This window comes from Schistocerca nitens, chromosome 2 (genome assembly GCF_023898315.1).
Source record: "Schistocerca nitens isolate TAMUIC-IGC-003100 chromosome 2, iqSchNite1.1, whole genome shotgun sequence".
In the NCBI taxonomy this organism is placed as follows: domain Eukaryota; kingdom Metazoa; phylum Arthropoda; class Insecta; order Orthoptera; family Acrididae; genus Schistocerca; species Schistocerca nitens.
The window spans coordinates 439,118,357-439,143,373 of NC_064615.1; the positions used below are offsets into that span (position 1 = coordinate 439,118,357).

Sequence of the window (25,017 nt, forward strand, 5' to 3'; positions counted from 1 at the left end):
ATTCCAACTACCTGTCCTGTCCTGCGGGTTTAGCAGGGCATTTCACTTATGTATCGAAGTTACTGACAAGATTAATTTACAGAAGAACGGAAAAGAAAAATGAGGATGTGATAGAGGACGGTCAGTTTGGCTTTAAGAAAGGTAAAGGCTCCAGAGTGGCAGTTATGACATTGATGTTGATATTGGAACCAAGACTGAAGAAAAATCAAGACACGTTTATGGGATTTGGATACCTGGAAAAATTGTTTGACAGTGCCACATGGCGCAAGATATTCGAAATCCTGAGAAAAACAGGGGTAAGCTATAAGGAAAGACGGGTAATATACAGCATTTACAAGAACCAAGAGGGAACAATAAGACTGGAAGATCAAGAAAGGAACTTGTATGGTTGCGGGGGTTTGTTTTTTGGTAGATTATTCTTGAATTGAGAACAACTGTGTGAGGTGAAATGACAAGTTTAATGACGCAATATTTCTCACCACATTACAGCTTTCCACACAGTTTTCAAGATAAAAATAGCGCAATGCATAATGCATCTTGCCAAAATCAAAAAGTGAAATAAGTTTATACACAACAATGTTAAATATTAACTCTCTGAAAGAACATTAATCTTAAGCACAATATTATGAAAGTTTAATTGGAAGTTTCTTTACATTAATCCTAAGCACAATAATATGAAAGTTTAATTGCACGTTTCTGTACAAAATTGCTCCTACACATACGTTATGATGTTGGTCAGTACTACGAAAATCGTCCGATTCTGGTTCCAAGTTCGGTACTATTTGGGATGACAATCAACTCTACGGTGGATGGTTAGTCAAGTGACAAATTTGAGCGCAAGATTATCCAAGGCCGCTCGAGTTTACAGTGGACGCAAGCTGTTAAACCAACAAAGTTTAGGCCTCTGCGCTCGGTATTTACCTTAAGCTGCGACGTGATGCTGTCTGCTAGGCCGCTCTCTCTCACTCAAATTCCTACAAAACTAATCTGGCCTTTGCTGAACTTTCCAACAGAAACTTTCCTTATGTTTCTTGTTAGGCGAGAAAACATGTACTCAGCCCCAGTCTTATTATGTGGCGATATACACACGCATGGTTGGAGCAGCGTGCATATTATAGTGCCCTCTGAGTTCTCGCTAGAACAGTTAACTAATTTGGCTGGTTCGTTTCTCCACAGTTGGAGCTAAACGTTGCTACAGCTAATTTTAGCTGGAGTGCAGCCGCTGTGAACACAGTGTCGACACCAATTTCTTCTCTGTGTCGTATGGAGCGTTAAGCGCTCCTTTCTGCACTTGATGCCAGGTCAGAGAAGAGTCTCCCAAAATTTCTTTCTTGTCCTCTTATTGCAGAACTGCCTCCCTCCAGTTGGGTTCCTTTTTCACGTCACGGCTTTTTCCGACCAATTGGAGCGTTCCTCTCATTTTGTAGAAACACCCTCTACCAATCGCAACGTCCTTTCTATCGAACTGTGTCGAAACTTCAGTAATGTTCTCCTTCCTAGTGAGTTTCCGCCAATCGGACGTTTTGTGCCCGTTCTAGATGCCTAAAGTACATTGACCTTTCCATGTGTCGTACTCACTGGACGAAAATGCGTCACTTGCTTTTGTTCGCATCCCATTGGAATTTCGAAACGCAGTTTTCTAAAGCTTCTTCTCTGCTCTTGTACCGATGCCCTCGCAACAGGCAGCCCTCCAGCTTGAATCACCTGGCCCGGGGTCGCTGTCCTCCTTTCTGCCACCCCTTTAAGTGGTTGCCAGCGTAACTCCCACAGCACGGCTTCACTATGCCGTTGTGGAGCTGGCTTTTCAAAAATAAAAGCGACTCGACTCGCGTTCTCTGTGCTACCTTCTGCTCAAAGACATGCATTCTATAGGAATGGTTTGTTAATTACTGTCAGTTGACTGTCATCCGTTTTTGCATTACATATTGGTAGGCAAATGTTCTCACAACTGTCGATTTACGTTGAGAGTCATCTTCACCTTCTCATTGCTATTTGTAAAGGTCTCATGTATGGTGGAAATCTGACCGTTTATTCTGCCACCTTACAGGCTTAAAACAGGAATGCAGTCTTTCGCCCCTACTATTCTATCTATACATCGAAGAAACAATGATGGAAATAAAAGAGAGGTTCAAGAGTGGGATTAAAATTCAGGATGAAAAGATACCAATGATAAGATTCGCTGATAACATTTCTGTCCTCGGCAAAAGTGAAGAAGAATTACAGGATCTATTGAAGGGAATGAACAGTCTAATGAGTACAGAATGTGGATTAAGAGTAGATCGAAGAATGGCCAAAGTAGTGAGAAGTACCAGAAATGAGAACAGCGAGAAATTTAACAGTAGAATTGGGGATCACAAAGCAGACGAAGCCAGGGAATTCTGCCTCCTAGGCAGCAAAATAACCCATGATGGACGGAACAATGAGGACATAAAAAGCAGACTGGCATTGGCAAAAAGGGTATTTCTTGCCAAGAGAACTCTACTAGCATCAAACGTAGGCCTTAATTTGTGGAAGCTATTCCTGAGAATGTACGTTTGGAGCACAGCATTGTATGGTAGTGAGACAGTTATTATTTATGGTCAAATAAAATCAAATAAAATGGAAAGTCGTTGCAAGGTCACAAACACTGCTAAATAACTCTGAAGACATATCCCTCTATGCCCTGAACAAACAAAAACTCTTGGTGAATTAGTTGTTTTCCTGGTTTATGCTTTGAATATGCTGTTCCTCTCCCTTCGATGGAGCATTTATATAATTATACTAACATACACAAATTTTCAAATTTTGTAGAGAGAATCGCAACAATCATGGTATGAAATAATTGCCGCTCATATATTTTATGACGATATAAGAGAAGTTTCCTAGAAGGTAATAACATTAAACATTGAAAATTATAAACTGTGACATGTCTTTTATTCGAGTGCTAACGTAGTGCACCTGTGAAAACTTCACGCATGTTTAGCTGCTATACAGCGACCAGTCAGAACATTATGAACGGTACCCACCGCGACGTTCGATGCCGCCTGGTAACTTTTCAGGCGTGTGATGGGGTAACAAAAGTATGTAAGCGTAACAGACACGGACACGGCATCACCCTAGCGAAGACATGGACTGAAAATGGGGAAATCTATTGAGATAAGCGACTATTAGCAAATTATTACTACGCAGAGCCTGTGAGCGAGTGTGTCGAAATCAGCGAAACTTGTCGAATGTTCACGTGGTACTGTCGTGATCATCTAGGGAAAGAGGTAGAAGGACAGCAAAAGTGCGACTAGGCGCTAAATGGTTGGACGTCCACAACTCTTCACAGAACGTGGGGTTCGGAGACTTGTCTGTAAATTAGGATAGGTGGTGATCTGTAGCATCACTGCCGAAAAAGCACAATGCTGGTGCACGCACAAGTGTTTCGGAGCACACCGTTCATCTTACACTGTTCTACATGGAGCTCCGCAGCACAGCTCCCCTACGTGTTGACCCAACTACATTGTCAATTACGATTGCAGCGGGCACGGGACCATCGGGATTCGACCGTCGATCAGTGGAAACATGTCGTCTCTTCTGGTGAATCACATTTTTGCTGAAGTAGCTCAATAGTCGTCTCCACAAACACCGTCATCGAGGTGAGTGGTGCCTCAAAGCGTGCCACGCGCCACGGAGCAGTATTATGCTACGGGAGACATTCTCCTGTGGTTGTGTGTGACCTGCGGTAGTAATCGAAAACACGCTGACAGCTGCGAACCACCAGCACCCCTTCATGATTGATGTCTTCTCCGACAGCGATGTCACCTTTCAGCGGTATAACTGTCCGTGTCTCCGAGCCAAAATTGTGCTGCAGCGATTTGAGGAGTATTGTAGTGAACTCATGTTGATGTCTCGGCGACCAAATTCGCCTGATGGAAATCCTATGGAACTCATATGGGTCACTATCGGGTGCCATCATCGCAAATCAGCGGCCCATTGTTTAAGCGAATTACGTGGGCTTTGCTTAGACATTTAATGCCACATACCTCCACAACCCTATCAACAAACTTTCGAATATCTGATACGCAGAATCAGTGATGTATTTCGTTCCAAAGATGGACAAATAAGCTAGTAAGCAGGTGGTCATAATGTTTTGGCTCATCAGTGTATTTCACTGTTGCATATTTTCTTACTGTGATGATTTTTTTCCTTTCGTACACAGAATGTTTTCCAAAAAATGCAGTGATTTTTGTACAACAGGCGTACCTGTACGTGCTTGGCCCACCGTACATCAAACCGATGCAGGACAGGAGAGTAGTTGCCGGAACGACTGTCACGTTCAACTGCTACGTCACGGGGTACCCAATCAGCAGCATTTACTGGGAGAAAGATGGTGAGTTGCGTCACATATTCTTTCTGTATATGTTCAAATCCTAGAACGAAATTATTCTCCTCTATGCATGTGAACAAATTAGTAACACCAGAAACCATAGAAAATTAGAAAATATTAACCATTGTGCGCACATAGCTCTGTAAGAAGAAAATGTAATGCGGACAACGTATTTCACTTTAGACACCTCTCTTGTTAAGGAATGTTGGCCGTAGGCTAATCGGACACCTACTACAGTCACAACAAAGACTTAAAAGCACGCGTAGTACAAATACTGTACCTTCAAATGTGTATTCTTGAAATGAAATAACTCAATGAAATCGTGTAAAACAAACAGGTTGACGAAGGTGTGATTGATGGTTTATAAATCAGCACTGCATTTAAATAATGAATAACAGCATAGCTACAGGAAAGCATTCACACACACACACACACATATATATTGTTACGTTATTGTTACGTAAACAAGAAAACTACGAATTTTGAAAATAACGTACTATCGAAAATACTGAGCATCTCGTGCAGTACTGAAGAAATGACTGTGATGACTTGTCAATACGTAATGCTATCAAACTTCTTTTGTAAAGCCAAAATGTAGTCTTACATTAAGTCCCAATGTCTTCCATTTCACCTATGGATGTACGAAGACAAAATGTAGTCTTTTCAAATGAATTTTGGAGCCAGATAGCGTAAATCAATTTGAACAATACTGCGCAGTGCAACAGTTAATTCTGTTTATCACTGTTTCACAATATTTATAATTTTGTCATGATATTTAAAATCTAGGCGTCCGCAAGGAGGGCAGGAGGAGGCGCTTGTCTGGGACATAACAAATGTTTGTATCATTATATATATATATATATATATATATATATATATATATATATATATATATATATATATATATATATAATTTCGTTCTTGCAGCATTATACGTCACAAAAGTTACCACCACATTTATATGAAATATGGCAATTTCTGAGACTTCCCACCTACCCCCGGAAAAGTTTCTGCCGATGTTCATGGGTAAAGTAGTGATTAAAACTATAGAATCATTCACAAAAGTTTGTTTTAAAAATTCAGTAAATATCGAAAGCTACACTTTGCTTCTTATCTGGGTTGCTGGATGTACGCATTGTCGATGTCGTGCTTTTAGTGGCGGACTGGTATCTTCCTCTGTCTCACAGTGCCTCCAGTTTCATTTTGTGACTAATACTCCGTGACATCAAAAGTCAACCTCCATTCTCTGAATATTTGCCAGTTTACACACAGCCATGCACAAGCATTTGCCTCTAGCTGTTCGTCTCCGTGCTCAGAAAAAAAAGGCTTTGTTGTACATAGTACATATGTTAACTAAATGTAATATATGACATAGCAAATGTACTTCACAACGGCTCACTGCCGAAATTAGCTGATGAGACGACTTTAATAAAGAGCCCTGGCAGTAGTGACAATATGTAAGGGAAAAATGAATTGAAGTTTATGTTAGGGAGGGCACTCAGCTTAGTTAGTTCGTGCTGCACTGTTGACCGTCGTACTGCGGTGATGTAGTGGTTAACATTTCTGCCTAGTAAGCAAGAAGACCCGGTTTCGAGTCTCCGCCGCAGCACAAATTGTAATTCATTTCGTTTGCTTCGATCATTATCGTAAATAATAAAAACAGAGATTTAAATATCTCAGGGAAACATTTAATTATAAGCACAATGTATTGTTTTGTTAAACACTTAGAGGCTGTGGATCCTCACGGAGGCAAAACAAAAAACTCCAGAATGAAATTTTCACTCTGCAGCAGAGTGTACGTTGATATGGAACATCCTGGCAGATTAGAACTGGCGGAAGTAAAGCTGTGAGGACGGGGTGCGAGTCGTGTTTGGGTAGCTCAGTTGGTGCCCCTCCGGCCGCTGGTTCGAGTCCTCACTCGCACATGGGTGTGTGTGTTGTTCTTAGCATAAGTTAGTTTAAGTAGTGTGTAATGCTGGCACGCTAACTCAGCATTTTCGGTAAGAGGGTTAGCTGCCCTCTGTAATAAAAAAAAAAACTGAGTTAATGGATCTACAATGAACTTGGACAAGCGTCATGGGACGTCCACCCCGAGCGAACAGAACGAACAATCACGAACAAAAAATGAGAAAAAAAAGTTGGTAGAGCACTTGCCTACGAAAGGCAAAGGTCCTGAGTTCGAGTCTCGGTACAGCACATAGTTTTAATCTGCTAGGAAGTTTCCAAAAAAAAAACTGTTCTGTTTTGACAGCTGTTTTCAACTCTACTGATTTTCCTCTATGTTCCTACGCACAGTTGTCAAACTGAGTTACTTTTCCAGCAACCTTCAGCCAATTTAAGGTTCATTATTTATCGATTTACCTTAACGCTTTTCACTCGAAAAAGATTCGACCAGATGCACCGTTTCCGAGAAAAAATACTTGTGCAGTAAGTGTGAAGCACACTTCGTATCACATTCTCATACAGTTGGAAAGCCAACGCGTGATGAGAGATCTCTGGTGGCACTTGGTGGACTTGAGAATTACATAGAAAGAATTAGTATTATTTGTGAACCAAGGCCTAGGCGTTGATTAACGTACACGGAAAATGGAATTGCATCGTAACAAAGCAAGGTTTTCCTTTTCTTTACTAATATGGCCTAGCACACTTCTTACTATATTTGAGAAGTGTTGGGATGCGGAATATGTTTCTATCGTGAAGTTTCCACACGCACAAGTTTTGATAATTTGCAACCCCTCGACCCTGGCAGAGAAACTGACAATAAATCTTTCAGAATGATGCCAAGATACTTGGATCCAATATAGTTCACGAATTTTCTACTCCCACCTCGTACAAAACTCGTCTATTAAGGAGCAAATGGAAGGATTACATTTAGAGGTGGAAATTTCTACCATCTAGTATTTTGGCAGATTTAGAAAACACTGTAATTGATTATATCCAAGAATTTAATGCGGGAAAAGCTCGTTGTGCTGAAAACATGCTGTTCTCAAGTGTCACCAAATTAATAACAGCTAACACAAACTGCTATAGTTAGAAACTAAGTGTAGCTTCTCTTAGAATAAGTACAAGGACTTTTACAAGTAGTCTCACCAAGAAATGTCTAATTGGAACATCTTTGCCTCCGAGCTAGACGATAATACCTGTAATGCAGATAATGCTGCAGAATCTAATTAGAGGTCTACAAGAACGCAAATAAAAATAGAATAAGAGATCGATAACAACAAAAATAAAATTATCTCTAGATGTTAAATCTTCGTAGCTGGTGCTGCTTACACATGTCGGACAGAAAAGATGCAGGACTTTACGCAGGGATGTGATACCTATGTCTACGTTCGAAAAACATCTTTCATGCTGGTTCATAATTTATTCCTATAATACGGTATAATGGGGATGTAAGCTCTACAAAAAAGGCGCAGCCGTAGCACAGCTTCATAATGTTTTCTTTAACTTAATACTACATACAATAATAAATCATTTACTTCTAACTGCATTATCGTCGGTAACGTCGAGCTATTCCGCATACACAAGATTTGATGATTTGCAACGTCACCACGTGACTGAGTGCAATAATCCTATGAATTTGAATACGAGGAAATAGAACTATTTGCATTCTGAATATCATTCTATTGCTATTTGACCTGCATAAGTGTCGCTTTCAGTGTGCTACAATATCTCCAAAATTCTAATCTGTTTGCTTCTTTAACTTTTTCTGTGAATTTTGTGCTCTTGTCTTGTAATCTGTATGGTTTATTAACGCTCTGTTGACGTCCCAGTAGAAAAATTTTCACTATAAATCTTCTCATTTAAATTGTTTGTTTCAGGAAGACCCCTCACCGATACCCACCGTCAAACCCTGTTCCCAAACGGAACTCTTCTAATAAACGACGTTCGTAAAATGGATGATGAAGGAGGATACGTCTGCGTAGCAAGAAATCCAGATGGGGACACCGCCAGGAGGAAACTGAATGTTCAAGTTATGGGTAAGCGTGTGGTAAAACGTTAAATATATTTCAGTACAATACTTGTCTAGGTATGACATAGAATCCTAATGTTCAACATATCTAATAGGGTGCAGCACAGTGCAACACTCAGTAAAGTTACCAGCCTGATGTATTTCCTGTTGCAGAAGCTCCAGAGATAGACCCGATAATGGTGAAACCAAATCTTCAAAGAGGAATGCGAATCCATCTGACGTGTATAATCAGTAAAGGAGATTTTCCTGTGGCAATTCACTGGCTAAAAGACGGAAAAGCGGTTCCTCACGGACAAAGCATCACCGAAAAGACTATAGATGATTACTCAAGCACTCTGAGCTTCAACGGACTCGTAGTGAAGCATTCTGGAAACTATACCTGCCAAGCATCGAATGCGGCAGCCGTCACTAATTACACAGTATCAGTAGTAGTGAATGGTACGACAGTCACCTGCTTGATGCTGCACTTAGCTCATGTTTTAAATGCATAAATTAGTTTGTACATCAAGTCATGTCACTATACTTCGGTTACTAACTGTGGTTACAATCACAATAAATCAAATATTCTCAACTATTATGCCGTTGTCGAATTGTTTCTACATTAAAACCTAACGTTTCGTTCCCATCTGCGGAGATCATTTCCAAGGGGGATCGTAGCTCCTTTGATAGTCCGTTTCACACCCTGGCCTATATTGTCTATAGTGTACCAGGGTGTGAATCGGACACTCAAATAAGCTACGACCCCACTTGAAAGTGTTCTCCGCATATGGGGACGAAAGGTTGGGTTTTAATGTGACATCCATTCGACCGATGCACGATAGCCCGGAATATTTTATTAATTGTGTCATTTCTGGAAGTGCAACTTTACATTTTACAATTATAGTTATAGTGTAAAAGCGTCAACCAAATCATTAAAAATAGTTTTAAATTAAAATACAGTGACGCCATCCTTACACCATGCTTAAAATTTGGTATACTACATATTGTGATTTTTAAATGAATTCAGCAATGGGGTAATGTGCACTCCTTTCCAGTAACATGGAACTACGGTAATTGTAGTAACTAAGTTTAAGTACTTTTATTTACACTTTTTTGAAATGTTTTCTATATGGTAATTCAAAAGTAACTGTACATACTTCGTGAATGTAACGTATGGATCTCAATAAGAGTAAAATGTTACGTAATGGGTTGTCTGAAAATGATTTATTTCTGAGTCATCATGCATAATGTCATTTGCGGCAGGCATTACATCGTGGGTCAGTACAGGCTTTTTGCGTGCCGTGTTCGCATGCATACTGACTGATGTTGCTTCGTACACCTCTTTACACTCGTCGGTTGATTTTGGCTACAAACGCCTTTGTTTACTTGACTTCAGTGTGATCCGTTGTGCAGAAGGAGATGAACAGAGCCTGCAACATTCCGACGTGGCGTACGTCTCTATCTTCGTCCAAATGGTTATTATTTTGAACATATCCTAGAGTAAATGTACAGTACATAACTGCCTTGAACTTCAGGTTCCTTCGTGTCTTTGCTTTCTGAGAAGAATTAATTTTGTGTTGATTGTATTGCACTTGTTGTCTCTCCTCTACTGCATAACTCTGAAATAAAGCAATTTCAGACAAAAGTTTATTTAATGTTTTCGTCTTATTTTGATGCATACATTACACCCACGAAATGTGTACAGTTGCTTTTGAATCACCTTGTCTATTGAAAGAAAACACTATATAGATCACTATACTTATTATTTTTATGTATCAAAATAATAATCGTAGTAATCCAGACGGTGTTTCCTTTCATTGCAGCAAAAGTGGTTACGGTTGTTTTCCCATACGAAACTTCTTCGTTGCCCTCAGTGCCACATTCACTATGCTACTCCGGACAAAACATTTTTTGGTTGCTACTTCTGAACGTAAATATGTTTCTAAAAACGTAAGATACTTACCCATCTCCTAAACACCTCAGGTTCCAGAAACGGTCACTCAGAACAAACACTCTACATGTGCTTCAGATGGGCTCTCATATCTTTCTGTGAACTACAAACACTACAAGTAATATTATTTCAGGGCGTAGTCTTCCCATCCAACTAATTTGTTAATGATTGCTTCTTTCTTCATTTCCAGGTTGATATTCTGTGGTCGATGAATAAAACTTTCCCCTCACGTTTCATCTCCGACTGCGGGAAATAACTTCAGAGGTAATGCGGCGAACTGCAGCCAGAAGTCACGGGAGCGCCCAATATATAGGCAGTGAAGAGGGCACCACAGTCCATTACATGAAGCTGCCCACAAGATTCTCTTTGATAATGCCAACATTCTCGATTGAAAGTAATCGATCGTTATTCTTAAGGTGCGACACTGGCATCCATATTTTATCTAATTTAACTTTCCTCTTTCCTGTTAAAATTATTACGGTGTTTATAAATCTCAGTAGCCTATTTGCACAGGCGCACATGCTAATGCTATGTTTTCGATATGACACTGATTTCACGGAATTCTATTTCATGATCACCCTTTGTTAAACATGATCTGATACGACCGACTTATCCGTACGTCTCGAGTGGCACTTTGCTGTCAACCAGACAGGTGTTAACACTTCTTTTCGTGCTCCCTATATGAAGTAGTCCACAACTACAAGGGATTTGCATATACCCGATGAAGCCAAACGATATCGTATATCTTTTGCTGATTTTATCTTCCTGGTGGGTCTTAAGATATTTTCCACATCATTCTTGCTCAACACTTTTCCAACGCCTTTGGGCGGCCATTGTTCCTCCTTGATTTTGATTATTATCTCCGTAGGAAGAAGTGCTTGATCTGTCTCCTTGTTATAATAACCAATAATCTTGAATGTCGACCGTATATGTTCAACCTCATCTTTTAAAGAAGTCGGTTCACAGATTTTGTACACCCTGTCTACTAAGATTTTAATCACACCTCTTTTTTGTACAGGTTGGTGGTTAGAATATTTATGATGGTAATGGTCAGTATACGTGGCTCTCCTATATACGCTGCCGCCAAACGTCCCGTTCTCTTGCATGATAACAGAAATACCCAAAAAATTCAGTAGGCCATTACTCTTCGTCTCCATAGCTAATTTGATTTTCAGATTGGTTCTGTTGAAGGTTATTAAGAAGGCTTTCAACTCCTCTGCACCGTGTGTCCATACCACGAATGGTATCATCAACGTGCCGGTACTATCTGGCTGGTCTTTTACAGGCAGTCTGACTCGTTGCTGCAAGCATTTGTTGGTGGAACTGACAGTCGTACCAAAAATTCATATCATTTCATTGACAAATTAAAAGAAATGCATGTGGCCCGGTTGATACCCTTGTTAGTTTTGATGTTGTGTCTTTATTTACCATGATTCCGATGAAGCTATCTCATGCATAGTGGATATTTTCCCAGCAGATACAGGAGTTATTCGGTTACTGCTTCACCAGAACCTATTTTCAAAACAATAATGATTTTTATCAGCAGACTGATGGGATGGATACGGTCAGTTCTCTTAGTCTGGCTGTGGGCAATTTGTTACGGAGACCTTTGAACAATGGGCGCGGTACGGACACATGGTGCAGAGTAGAAAAGCCACCAATCCAAACAAAAAAGAGGTATGATTAAAAACTTGACAGACAAAGCGTACATAATCGTTGAGCCATCTTCTTTAACAGATGGAGTTGAACATGTGCGGTCAACATTCAAGAAGAATGCTTATTCTAACAAAGAGATAGATCGAGCACTTCGTCCTAGGAGGAAAATCAGGAACAACGAAGAACAACGGCCGCCCAAGGGGATAGTTTTCCTTCCGTTCATGAGTAAAATTACAAATCGCATTGGGAAAGCGTTGAGCTAGTATGGTGTGGAAACTGTCTTCAGATCTACCAAGCAGATAAAAGAATATTTAAGATCAGCAAAAGATGTACGGCATAATTTGGCTACACCTGGAGTACTTGTGATCTGATTTATATTTGTACCGCGGAAAGAAGCGTTAACACCCATCAGGTTGAACACAATAGGAAATGCTGCCTGAGACATTAGGATAAATCGGCCCTAGCGGAACATGATTTTCAAGAGGATTACCATGAAACAAAATTCAGTGAGACGAGGGCATTTCGGAAACATCGCGTTGTCATGCGCGACTGTGTAGAGAGGCTATTGAGATTTACAACCATCGTAATAATTTTAACAGAAACAAGGTAACAGTTAAATCATATATAATTTGGGTGTCAGCGTTGCAACATAAGAACAATGATCGATTTCTTTCAGTCGAATATGTTGGCATTACCAAAGATAATCTCGTAGCCGATGTCTTGTGATGGACTGTGGTTCCCTCTACACTGCCTATATATTCGGCGCTATCTCGAGTTCTGGTTGCAGTTCGCCACTTTAGCTCTGAGGATGTCTCCCGCAGTCGAAGATGAAACTTTAGGGGAAAGTTTTGTGCTTCGATAACGGCCTATCAGACCGGAAGTTGTAAGTGAAGTCAATACAGGCCGTAGAAGTCTACGTTGTATGTTTGCTTCTTTACCCCAGATCACCAAATTCCGAGACGTCGCAATGAAGTCTAATATTTCTTTCATCTGTGGCAGTGTTCAGTCGTTTACAGTTGCTTGCGTGTCGCAACATTTACTTTTTGCCTCAGAACATAAAACTACCAATCCTTACGCTCCCGGCATACTGTGAGTGTATTTAAACAACACAGGCGGGTTTCGTTCTTATACCTCTACAGATAGACGGTATTCCAGCAGAAATGAATCTTTTGTCCTTCACAGTGTCAAACATGAGCAGTCTTTTCTATTATGTGTACCTCAAATGACTGTAAGGATATCAGAGAAAACCGGAAGACGATTTAAACCATGTAGCTCCCGCATCTGAAATCAGAATTCTTACTACTGATCAACTCTGTTAAATTCTCCCATACATCGTGTGCAACGTTCGTCTTCATTTACAGGCTACCTTTCTTTCTCTCATTACAGTTTTGTTATGTAGACTGAGGTACTTTAATGACTAACTGCGAAATATGCTAGTAACTTCTTCAGCAATTAGGCACACAAAATAAGATCATTTATTCAATTTGAATTTTTTTTAATCTGATGAAAAATTCACACTAAAATGTCAGCGTACTAAAAATCTGTGGAATACAAAAAACTCTAGCTGAAAATACAGTAGCAGGAAACGTGTTCCCGGTCTCTAAATAAGTACATACTTCTAGTATCAAACAAATTCCATTACTCATCTTTTAGATCTGCAGTTCTTATCTTTCATTCCGTGTTTACAGTTAAATTATAGGATATGGGTTGCGCCTTTTTGCCTCTTAGATCAGTAACAACCTAAAATATGTTCACTCTTTTCAGTTATCAATAAACAAAAACCCACTGATGATGGCACAGAGGGGTTGAAATATGTTTGGGTAAAAAGAAAAAAGACAATGTGTATGCAAAAAGGGAGAATCTATATCCTATAAACTCCATCACTTCTCTGAGACTTTCTTCCAGACGACTTACATTACATTTGTAGTAATACCGAACAGGTTGTAACTTCTTTATAATGAGTTGTCCTTTTTCGGTTTCTGGCAGTCCCTCCAACATGGCGGCATGAGCCTAACGACACAGAGGTTGTGCTAGGGAGCAGCCTCATGGTGGACTGTGCAGCGGACGGGTCGCCCTTACCAAGTATCCTCTGGAGGAAGGAGTCTCCAGTACCAAGGTCTCCATTCCAAAACATCCAAAGAGCTGAAAATTTCAAGTGAGTGAAAGATTAAATAAAAGAAAATGATAGTATTTTATTCTACAGCACTTAACTATAGTTTCAGTAACAGGTGAAATATATGATACAAACGTAATTTTTGTAAAAATATCAGGAGACAGTTCATAAAAATATACCTTCTGAGCACATTTATATAAAACATGGGTATTTTTAACATTCGCCGTGTCATTTAAAAGAGCATGCGCATAAAATTTAATCAATTTAGCTTATGCTAATCATTAAATAATCAATGCAACTACTGTTTTTACACATTCGATGGTTAATACTTCCATTTTGGGATTTTTTTCACATATGTGTTTCCTCTTAAACCACAGAACTGAATTCAACCAAACTTGGTGCACATATGCCTACTGTCGTTGAAAAAATCACTGTGGGGGTAAGAACCACCAAACTTTCATTGTTTAGGAGATATGACGTAATAAGCAATGAAATGTGTGCAAAACAACCACATTGTGCTTAATGTTTAATTTTATTACTTCTTTGCTATTAATTCTATTCACAATGCATTTTTCAGACCGTAGCCACATATATCACTGAATCTAGAACAAAATTATATCATCATATGACACAAAGATCAGAAGGTATGATGTCATAAACACTGAGATGCGTGAAGAACAGCCACATCATGCACGACGTTTACATTTATTACTTTTTTGTTCAAATGGTTCAAATGGCTCTGAGCACTATGGGACTCAACATCTTACGTCATAAGTCTCCTAGAACTTAGAACTACTTAAACCTAACTAACCTAAGGACATCACACACACCCATGCCCGAGGCAGGATTCGAACCTGCGACCGTAGCAGTCCCGCGGTTCCGGACTGCAGCGCCAGAACCGCTAGACCACCGCGGCCGGCACTTCTTTGTTGATAATTCTATTCGCAACATGTTTCACAGACAGTATCCATATACGTACCGAATGTACCTGCACAAATATATCACTGTACGTCTCATAGTTCAAGCGATATGACGCCATAAACATTGAGCTGTGAGAAAAATGCCGCATTGTAGATGAAATTTTAATACACAGTAGTTATTCTTTGCTACTGAACAATCCTACAGTAGAGTCAACTTAAGGACATGCCTGATTCCTGGCACCCCTTTTGACAGCTGTCTACTCCGAATGCTGTGGGCGAAAACACTAACCGTCTATAGAGCTTTGAAGAGGCGTTGCCATAGAGACGTTTACAAAATTAAGCTGTAGATACAAAGCACCTGCGCCCAGCGTATAGAAACAGTACTTTGCTAATAAAAAATTGGCAATACCGTGTTTGTGAGTACTTACGTCAGTAGTGGAAGTGATGAACAAACAAATACATACAGTAAAAGACAGGAAGAGTTGCAAATGCATAAGAGAAGTATTAACTGAATCAAGATGTAATTCACGAAGAAGAAAAGATAAGAATGGATGTGATGTATGAATGAGGCCAAACGTTGGTCCACAGAAGAGCGAAAAGAAATAAGAGATCTTGGGGAATACAAACGTGAATAACAAAAGTAAGTATAAAACAGAAGGGACGAAAAAACAAAATCGTTAATTTAAGCAACATTTATAGTGATTAGGAAGTAAATCCTCTCTTTTATTCACCTTTTCCGGAACAAAAACTCACTTGCGATGGTAAAAGTTTGCCGACGTATGTCTGTTTTTAATCAAGCGTAAACTATGAAGTCAAATAATTTTGATTCAGAGATATTCAAGCCAGTATAAAAGTTTAAAATGTTAAAAATGACAACTGCATATCTTCTACGCTAGAAAAATTATATAAAAGGACCTTTCCCGCCTCGAAGAGGTATTTCAGTGTCTCCTACTACATAAACATTGTACTTCCATAAGAATAAAGGGTTCAATAACAATAGTGAATTTCCCATATTAGTAACCAACAATGAGGACTAAGTACAATTTCCAGGCATCCACTTTTTAAAAAAATGTAAATTACGAGTACTTATGATTGAAAAGTGGCGGTATTTACTTCGCAAAAAAATGATGGCTTTGTGGGATATATTACAGATGTATTCTAAAACGTCTCTCTTTTTTCTTCCAGTCTATTATGTTTCAAAAATGATGTCCGTTTATTAATGTCACTTCCATTGTCTGCTGCTCTTATAGAGTTCTTGAGAATGGGAGCCTATGGATACAGCATGTACTTCTAGAGGACAAAGGTTACTATGTCTGTGAAGCTAGTAGTGGCATCGGGCTTGGTTTGAGCAAGGGAATCTACATCACCGTACATGGTCAGTAAATTTTTGAGTAAGTTTCTTAATTTTTCACTGTTACAGTGTTTTACCGTTGCGTGAATGTTATGATGAAAGTTACCAGCAAACATCATCAAATTACTATTACAAACTGGAATATGATGTTTTTGTTTCAGTACCAGCAAGATTTTCCTCGGAATTTCGTAATGTAACTGCGAAGAAAGACAGCACTGCAATACTGGACTGTGTAGCCGAGGGAGATAAGCCATTAAAAGTGCAGTGGATTCAAGCAAACCGCTTAGTCCAACCGAATCACGTTAAACTAGATATCAAGGAGGAGCATTTAGATTTTGGACTGCGTTCAAAAATGACAATAAAGCATGTTCAACGGGACGACACTGCTACGTTTGGTTGCTTAGCCAGTAACCAGTACGGCAGTGATCGTATGGAATTCCAGCTGATCGTGCAAGAAAATCCAGAGCCTCCAGTCAATGTGCATTTGATAAATTTTTCAAGCAGGTCACTGAACATAAGCTGGGAAATGCCCTACAATGGAAACAGCCCGATACACACTTTCATAATCCAGATCAAAAACACTTCAGGTAAGAAAAATCGTGCGTTCTCAATCTCTTTCCACGTAGATATCATAACATGATATTTGTCAGAATCACAAAATTAAGAGTGTTTTGTAAATTTAGTGCCCTGCAGCTTGTAGAAATTGTAAATATACCATAGTAACAATGAACTGTTCGACGGAAGCTGTTTGCTGGTAGTATTTGATTTTACCGAACGGACTAATCTTAAAAAAGAAATTAAAAAAGAACATCGAAAGTCTTGCTAGTATTCTTTAGTGACAACGCATTTCTTTGTTCTGCTGGCAGAGATAATATACCAAAAGTAATCTCTGCAAGTTTAGGAATTACCAATGACAACTGCAAATATTACCTAAGAAATTGTTTATAACGATTACACATATATGTAATAAAAATCTTGTGATAATATCATTACATGAATTTTACGAAATATTGCCATTGGCACAGGCTAGAGAACATTACAGGAAAGGCAAGTCACTTCACAGTGAACTGAAAAATCTCATATGCATAAGACACTGCTATTGTCTTCTGTGCAATACAGATACCACTGACACGGGGATACTAGTATGGTTAAATGGAATGCTACCAACAAGCAGCTTCTGTTGAACAGTTAATTACTAGTATGACATATTCACAAAATTAACTTTTTATTTATTCATTGCTTCTAAAATGATGGCTCTACAATTTGCTTCTCCCGTTCCATGAAAATTAAACGACAACCTTTGCACTGTTGTCTGATTTCCTAGCCAAAGTCGAATTCATAATTTCATTATCTGTTACTAACCAGTAAAGAGATTTGTAATTTGTATCTTCACTTTTCAACTGAGCAACTATAACATAATCGTTAAATTCATAGCGCTTCAGTTTGTGATGAACAATGATGCTTCACATTCTCACTCAAACTTCCATATTGACTGGAGATGTATCTGCACCCGGCCAGATTAGCCAAGAGCGCTAATGCGTTGCTTTCTGGACTCGGGTAGGCGTGCCGGCCCCAGTTTGAATCCTCCCGGTGGATTAACGAAGTGGGTTGGCGTGCTGACCAGCATAGATGTGGTTTTTAGGCGGTTTTCCACATCCCAGTATGTGAATACCGGGCTGGTCCGCACATCCCGCCTCAGTTACACGACTCGCAGATATTTACAACACGTTCGCACTATTTCAAGGATTATACTACACACCGTCTGGTACTGCGAACGGCTGAAAGCAAGGGGAAACTACAGCCGTAATTTTTCCCGAGGACATGCAGCTTTACTGTATGATTAAATGATGATGGCGTCCTCTTGGGTAAAATATTCCGGAGGTAAAATAGTCCCCCATTCGGATCTCCGGGCGGGGACTACTCAAGAGGACGTCGTTATCAGGAGGAAGAAAACTGGCGTTCTACAGATCGGAGCGTGGAATGTCAGATCCCTTAATCGGGCAGGTAGGTTAGAAAATTTAAAAAGGGAAATGGATAGGTTAAAGTTAGATATAGTGGGAATTAGTGAAGTTCGGTGGCAGGAGGAACAAGACTTTTGGTGAGGTGAATACAGGGTTATAAATACAAAATCAAATAGGGGTAATGCAGGAGTAGGTTTAATAATGAATAAAAAAATAGGAGTGCGGGTTAGCTACTACAAACAGCATAGTGAACGCATTATTGTGGCCAAGATAGACACAAAGCCCATGCCTACTACAGTAGTACAAGTGTATATGCCAACTAGCTCTGCAAATGATGAAGAAATAGATGAAATGTATGACGAGATAAAAGAAATTGTTCAGGTAGTGAAGGGAGACGAAAATTTAATAGTCATGGGTGACTGGAATTCGTCGGTAGGAAAAGGGAGAGAAGGAAACATAGTAGGTGAATATGGATTGGGGGGAAGAAATGAAAGAGGAAGCCGCCTTGTAGAATTTTGCGCAGAGCATGACTTAATCATAGCTAACACTTGGTTCAAGAATCATAAAAGAAGGTTGTATACCTGGAAGAATTCTGGAGATACTAAAAGGTATCAGATAGATTATATAATGGTAAGACAGAGATTTAGGAACCAGGTTTTAAATTGTAAGACATTTCCAGGGGCAGATGTGGACTCTGACCACAATCTATTGGTTACGAACTGCAGATTGAAACTGAAGAAATTGCAAAAAGGTAGGAATTTAAGGAGATGGGACCTGGATAAACTGAAAGAACCAGAGGTTGTAGAGAGTTTCAGGGAGAGCATAAGGGAACAATTGACAGGAATGGGGGAAAGAAATACAGTAGAAGAAGAATGGGTAGCTCTGAGGGATGAAGTAGTGAAGGCAGCAGAGAATCAAGTAGGTAAAAAGACGAGGGCTAATAGAAATCCTTGGGTAACAGAAGAAATATTGGATTTAATTGATGAAAGGAGAAAATATAAAAATGCAGTAAATGAAGCAGGCAAAAAGGAATACAAACGTCTCAAAAATGAGATTGACAGGAAGTGCAAAATGGCTAAGCAGGGATGGCTAGAGGACAAATGTAAGGATGTAGAGGCTTGTCTCGCTAGGGGTAAGATAGATACTGCCTACAGGAAAATTAAAGAGACCTTTGGATAGAAGAGAACCACTTGTATGAATATCAAGAGCTCAGATGGCAACCCAGTTCTAAGCAAAGAAGGGAAGGCAGAAAGGTGGAAGGAGTATATAGAGGGTTTATACAAGGGCGATGCACTTGAGGACAATATTATGGAAAGGGAAGAGGATGTAGATGAAGACGAAATGGGAGATAAGATACTGCGTGAAGAGTTTGACAGAGCACTGAAAGACCTGAGTCGAAACAAGGCCCCGGGAGTAGACAACATTCCATTAGAACTACTGATGGCCTTGGGAGAGCCAGTCATGACAAAACTCTACCATCTGGTGAGCAAGATGTATGAGACAGGCGAAATACCCTCAGACTTCAAGAAGAATATAATAATTCCAATCCCAAAGAAAGCAGGTGTTGACAGATGTGAAAATTACCGAACTATCAGTTTAATAAGTCATGGCTGCAAAATACTAACGCGAATTCTTTACAGACGAATGGAAAAACTGGTAAAAGCGGACCTCGGGGAAGATCAGTTTGGATTCCGTAGAAATGTTGGAACACGTGAGGCAATACTAACCTTACGACGTATCTTAGAAGAAAGATTAAGAAAAGGCAAACCTACGTTTCTAGCATTTGTAGACTTAGAGAAAGCTTTTGACAATGTTAACTGGAATACTCTCTTTCAAATTCTGAAGGTGGCAGGGGTAAAATACAGGGAGCGAAAGGCTGTTTACAATTTGTACAGAAACCAGATGGCAGTTATAAGAGTCGAGGGGCATGAAAGGGAAGCAGTGGTTGGGAAAGGAGTGAGACAGGGTTGTAGCCTCTCCCCGATGTTATTAAATCTGTATATTGAGCAAGCAGTAAAGGAAACAAAAGAAAAATTCGGAGTAGGTATTAAAATTCATGGAGAAGAAGTAAAAACTTTGAGGTTCGCCGATGACATTGTAATTCTGTCAGAGACAGCAAAGGACTTGGAAGAGCAGTTGAACGGAATGGACAGTGTCTTGAAAGGAGGATATAAGATGAACATCAACAAAAGCAAAACGAGGATAATGGAATGTAGTCAAATTAAATCGGGTGATGCTGAGGGAATTAGATTAGGAAATGAGACACTTAAAGTAGTAAAGGAGTTTTGCTATTTAGGGAGTAAAATAACTGATGATGGTCGAAGCAGAGAGGATGTAAAATGTAGGCTGGCAACGGCAAGGAAATCGTTTTTGAAGAAGAGAAATTTGTTAACGTCGAGTATAGATTTAAGTGTCAGGAAGTCGTTTCTGAAAGTATTTGTATGGAGTGTAGCCATGTATGGAAGTGAAACATGGACGATAACTAGTTTGGACAAGAAGAGAATAGAAGCTTTCGAAATGTGGTGCTACAGAAGAATGCTGAAGATAAGGTGGGTAGATCACGTAACTAATGAGGAGGTATTGAATAGGATTGGGGAGAAGAGAAGTTTGTGGCACAACTTGACTAGAAGAAGGGATCGGTTGGTAGGACATGTTTTGAGGCATCAAGGGATCACAAATTTAGCATTGGAGGGCAGGTGGAGGGTAAAAATCGTAGAGGGAGACCAAGAGATGAATACACTAAACAGATTCAGAAGGATGTAGGTTGCAGTAGGTACTGGGAGATGAATAAGCTTGCACAGGATAGAGTAGCATGGAGAGCTGCATCAAACCAGTCTCAGGACTGAAGACAACAACAACAACTACACACGGACAGCTGGGGTACACTGATTCCGTCCCGGGGGTGTGAGGTGGTGGCAGGAAGAGTATCCAGCCACTCCTTTAAATTAACCATGCAAAATCCGACAGTAACAATGCCGACCCTGCGAAAACTGTGGGACAAAGGTACAAGCGAAAGAAAGAAGAAAGACTGGAGATGTTTCTACGCAAGTAACAGGGTGCCTCTCGTATCATAGTTTACTTAACATTCCATCACCAGTTTAACATACTGAAGCATCGAGGTAGTAGGTAAAGGGATGAGGAGTACTTTCGAATGGCAATCGAAAACTGTTGAAGACAGACATTGATTATGACAAGGGCTACAGTGAAACTAAAAGCCGTGTGCACTTTGTTTATATACGAATATCATATTACCAAGACAATGCACTTTCATGTTGAATGATAGGTACACTTCATCGGCAGACCGGATAATTTTTTATTCTCAGGAGTCATCAGGCAACTTCCGTGTAACACCGTCTCTAGCCTTTGTAATGCCTCAATTCGGCGAGCAAAAAACATAAGTTTCTGAAAGGTATGCCATGACCCGATCAAGACCCCGTGAAGCCAATAGCGCTCATACCCAGGGGAATGTGCGACAGCCCCCCCCCCCCCCCGTTCTTGCTCTCAGGGAAAAGAAATAAAAATGGTGTAGTCAGCTGTTTTTCTTTCAATAAAATGGTTTAGAAGTGAGTATAATGCATGTCTGCATATCTGAACTGGAATCTGTTTGTAGCTAATTACAAATTGCCATTGATCTTTCAAAATATTAAAAATACTCCATGCCCCAGGTCTGCCCACGTGCCTCCCTAAAAACTTTATAAAAAAAAAAGGATTAGAGCCCCTCCACGCCCACACCGGCATGATTCCCAACACAAAAGATCTACTGCCATCTCTGCATAAGGATTAGTGTTCACTATGTGAGTTCTTCGGAGGTTGTGGATACTGCGATATTTGGGTACATGTGATTGTGATTAACCTTTAATAGACGTTCATCTGGAGATAGATTGGGTCGAAAGTTCAACGAAGGGTAGCGGTCTGAACGGCAGAGAGAAAACAGTGCAAAGGCAAGAGCGAAGAGGAATAAAACCTTTGCATTGGTCAGGCTGGGTAGTAAGAACAGCAGCGGATTTCTTGCTGCTTGGGTAAGCTTGTTAGTAACGGGCATCATGCAGACCAGAGGTCGTTATAGTGACAGCAGTCCAGTGCGGCAGCACATTACACAGCTTTGAGCCTTCAGTTGCACCGTGTCGTTGGTGAATTGGCGCAGCATCGGTCTGAAGTTGAAGGGCGACAGCTCGCTGTTGTGCGGCGTCTACTGTTTACCAAATGGCGCACTTTTTCTGCAGTTTATCCTCGGGCAGTTCTGCTTGCTCGACGAGCTGCACTGCTGATTTTCCGTAGAGCTGTAGGCCGTTCTCTCGCGCTTCGTTTCTTCTGCCTTGGCGCTAGTTAACCCTGTGGCTTTCGGCGTCGCTGCCGTTGGTGTTGTGGCGATGAATGTCTTCCTGGCGCCCTTCTCCAGCGGCGTTGCTGGGACGGTTGCAGGGGTAGGCAACCTTACGGTCTTCTGCTTAGGTGCAGGAGCGTTCGCCGAGGTTTTCACCCCTGCTGCTTAACGTAGGCCTTGGGCAAAAACTGCAGCCAGGGCGGATGCGAAGATTCGGTTAGGAAGCCGTAGAGCCGCATTACCAAACGCTGTGCTCAAGAGCCCTCTCTGCCACCAGTAGCGCTTTAAGGGCCGCTGAAGCTTCACGGCGGAGCAAAGTTCGCCGCCGGTGCTCTTCCCGGAACCTCCATCCCGACCGTCCACTTTCGGGCGGTCGTCCCCGCTATTGACGGCGAGAGCTGCCTCCGTGCTGTCCCTCCACAGGGTTGGTCTTAGCCCGTCGTCGTCGTCTTCGTCTTCTCCGCTTCGTCGGTGCGACCTCGACCGCTACGCCGCCGTTGGCCCGGCTTTGGTTTGAAAAAGCCACTCCGAGCAAAGGTAGGCATAGCTTATCTGCCACTGGCTTGCCCGTCTAATCAGTTAACGCACCGCTCTGCGTTGCTGCAGAACTTCGCTACATAGGCCTCGCCCTGGCCCTTGTAGCACTGGGGCTGAGAGTCCATGCCGGACGGGAGAGCTTCTGCAGTCACTGGGAAGACCAGCAACCTCCCCAGTGAGAAGACGTCGCTACGGCCGTCCGTTGTTTGCAGTGCGACGGCAAACGACGATAGTCTCTTCTTGTCGGTTCGGTTATGCAGCCGTACAGCCCCGTTACCGAACCCTATGCTCAAGAGCCCTTTTCGGACTGCTGTCTCATCATAGCACCAAGGCAGACCTCTCAGGAGCATTCTGATAGTTTTCACTCTTTTTGCAACAGTGTTCTTCTCTCACACCAGTGGTGCGTCGGCAATATGGGCCGTCACAGTGCTTTTGATCGCCATTCGATCGCCATGTTTTCTGCCTCCACGCAGATAATCGAATCTGAACCCACAGACTCATAGATCACCTCGTGCTTTGTGCAGCTCATTATCAAGTCGAACAGTGCTGTCACCCGCCTCTGCACTTCTCGTACAAAGGGGTAACAGGCTTCGACTTCTCGAATCTTCTTGGCCTGATCGGCAGACTCAGTGAGCTGCACGACCGGTAGGTGCTTCATGGCGGCAGGTTTCTTCTGCGCAGCCTTCTTCCCCATGCTGGGGCGCGGACAGCACGACACTCTGCTTTCGTTGTTAAAACAACTGCCGGCAGTTTGCTTCCCGCCGCGGCCACAGCGCAGAAGTTCTTCACGAGCTCTCTTCGACCCAGTAGGCGTAGTGCACAGTGTCAGCAGCGATCCGCACGCCTCGATCGCTCAAGCCAAAGTCGATGCCTATAAACTATCGTGTGGGCATCCTTGCGTGGAGCCACCAAATTTCGAGGATAGTTATAGCTACATTTAACTCCCTGTCCCAAACAGTCCCAGACATTTTCTAGGGGATTAAGAACGGGTGAACAGTGGCCCAATCGATTTGCGACAGGTTGCCTCAGTGTTCGTCAAACCAAGAATGACAGCGTGCAGCCCTGCTTCTTTTGTCATGTTCACCGAGATCCATAAATCCAAAGATCCAAATTTAGAATAGCTTCTGCCCATCAACGCGGCGACAACCCTAACGTGATTTACATGAGTTATGATAAGCCTTGTTATTTATAAAACGAATCTGACAGCCCTCATTCGTTCCCTGCACTCACTTGGGAATTTAATTTAATAACATCTACTTTTCAGTTAAGTAATTAGTATGGTGCACCTAAGTTAACTAATTAATTCCTCTTATTAATTTGAATATACGGTCGCGTTTACACAGTAGTCTTGAAGAAGCCACTTGGTTTAATGATAGAAAAGAATTGTGTTCAATCATTTTTAATCTATAAGAGTTTATAAACGAGAGCTATCTTCTACACGCAGTATTTAATCAGTCACTCCTAAATAGTTACAGTGCGCCTAGATTGCGACTCAGCTAATTCTTTAGTAATCAGTATTCGAAGGTACAAACATACACTGCAAATTGGCCATTAATCAATGACATCACTTCCAAACCTGCTTTTCCTTCTTGTTCTGGAAGACAGTTGGTGGCAGCATAGTACACACATTTAAGACAAAGCCAGTACTTATCATTAAACAATACACCGGAAAGTTTAATGATATCATGAAAGTCTGCCATAATCTTATTGTGGAAGATCACTTTAATAATTTAAAATCAATAAAAAGTAACAAATGCTTTGTGGAAAACAAGATAAGCTCTGACTGACATGGAAACCTATTATGTATTCTTAAAACAAGAGACTGTAATTACTGTGTAAAACTAATGCTGTCTTGTTGAAATTACTGTGTAAGCTTCAAATTTAAGAGTCAGCTTGAATGT

The 25,017-nt window shown here is 40.9% G+C and overlaps 1 protein-coding gene across 1 annotated transcript in view; it reads left to right on the forward strand.

Moving 5' to 3' along the window:
- LOC126235072 (Down syndrome cell adhesion molecule-like protein Dscam2) overlaps window positions 1–16,740 on the forward strand; it is a 159,327-nt gene extending 142,587 nt beyond the window's left edge. The window contains exons 6-12 of the mRNA XM_049943805.1: window positions 4,222–4,354; window positions 8,173–8,331; window positions 8,478–8,762; window positions 13,897–14,065; window positions 16,194–16,318; window positions 16,456–16,684; window positions 16,737–16,740. Of these exons, the coding sequence (XP_049799762.1) occupies window positions 4,222–4,354; window positions 8,173–8,331; window positions 8,478–8,762; window positions 13,897–14,065; window positions 16,194–16,318; window positions 16,456–16,684; window positions 16,737–16,740 (1,104 nt within the window). The remainder of the gene's footprint in view (window positions 1–4,221; window positions 4,355–8,172; window positions 8,332–8,477; window positions 8,763–13,896; window positions 14,066–16,193; window positions 16,319–16,455; window positions 16,685–16,736) is intronic.
- Window positions 16,741–25,017: the final 8,277 nt, after the last annotated feature.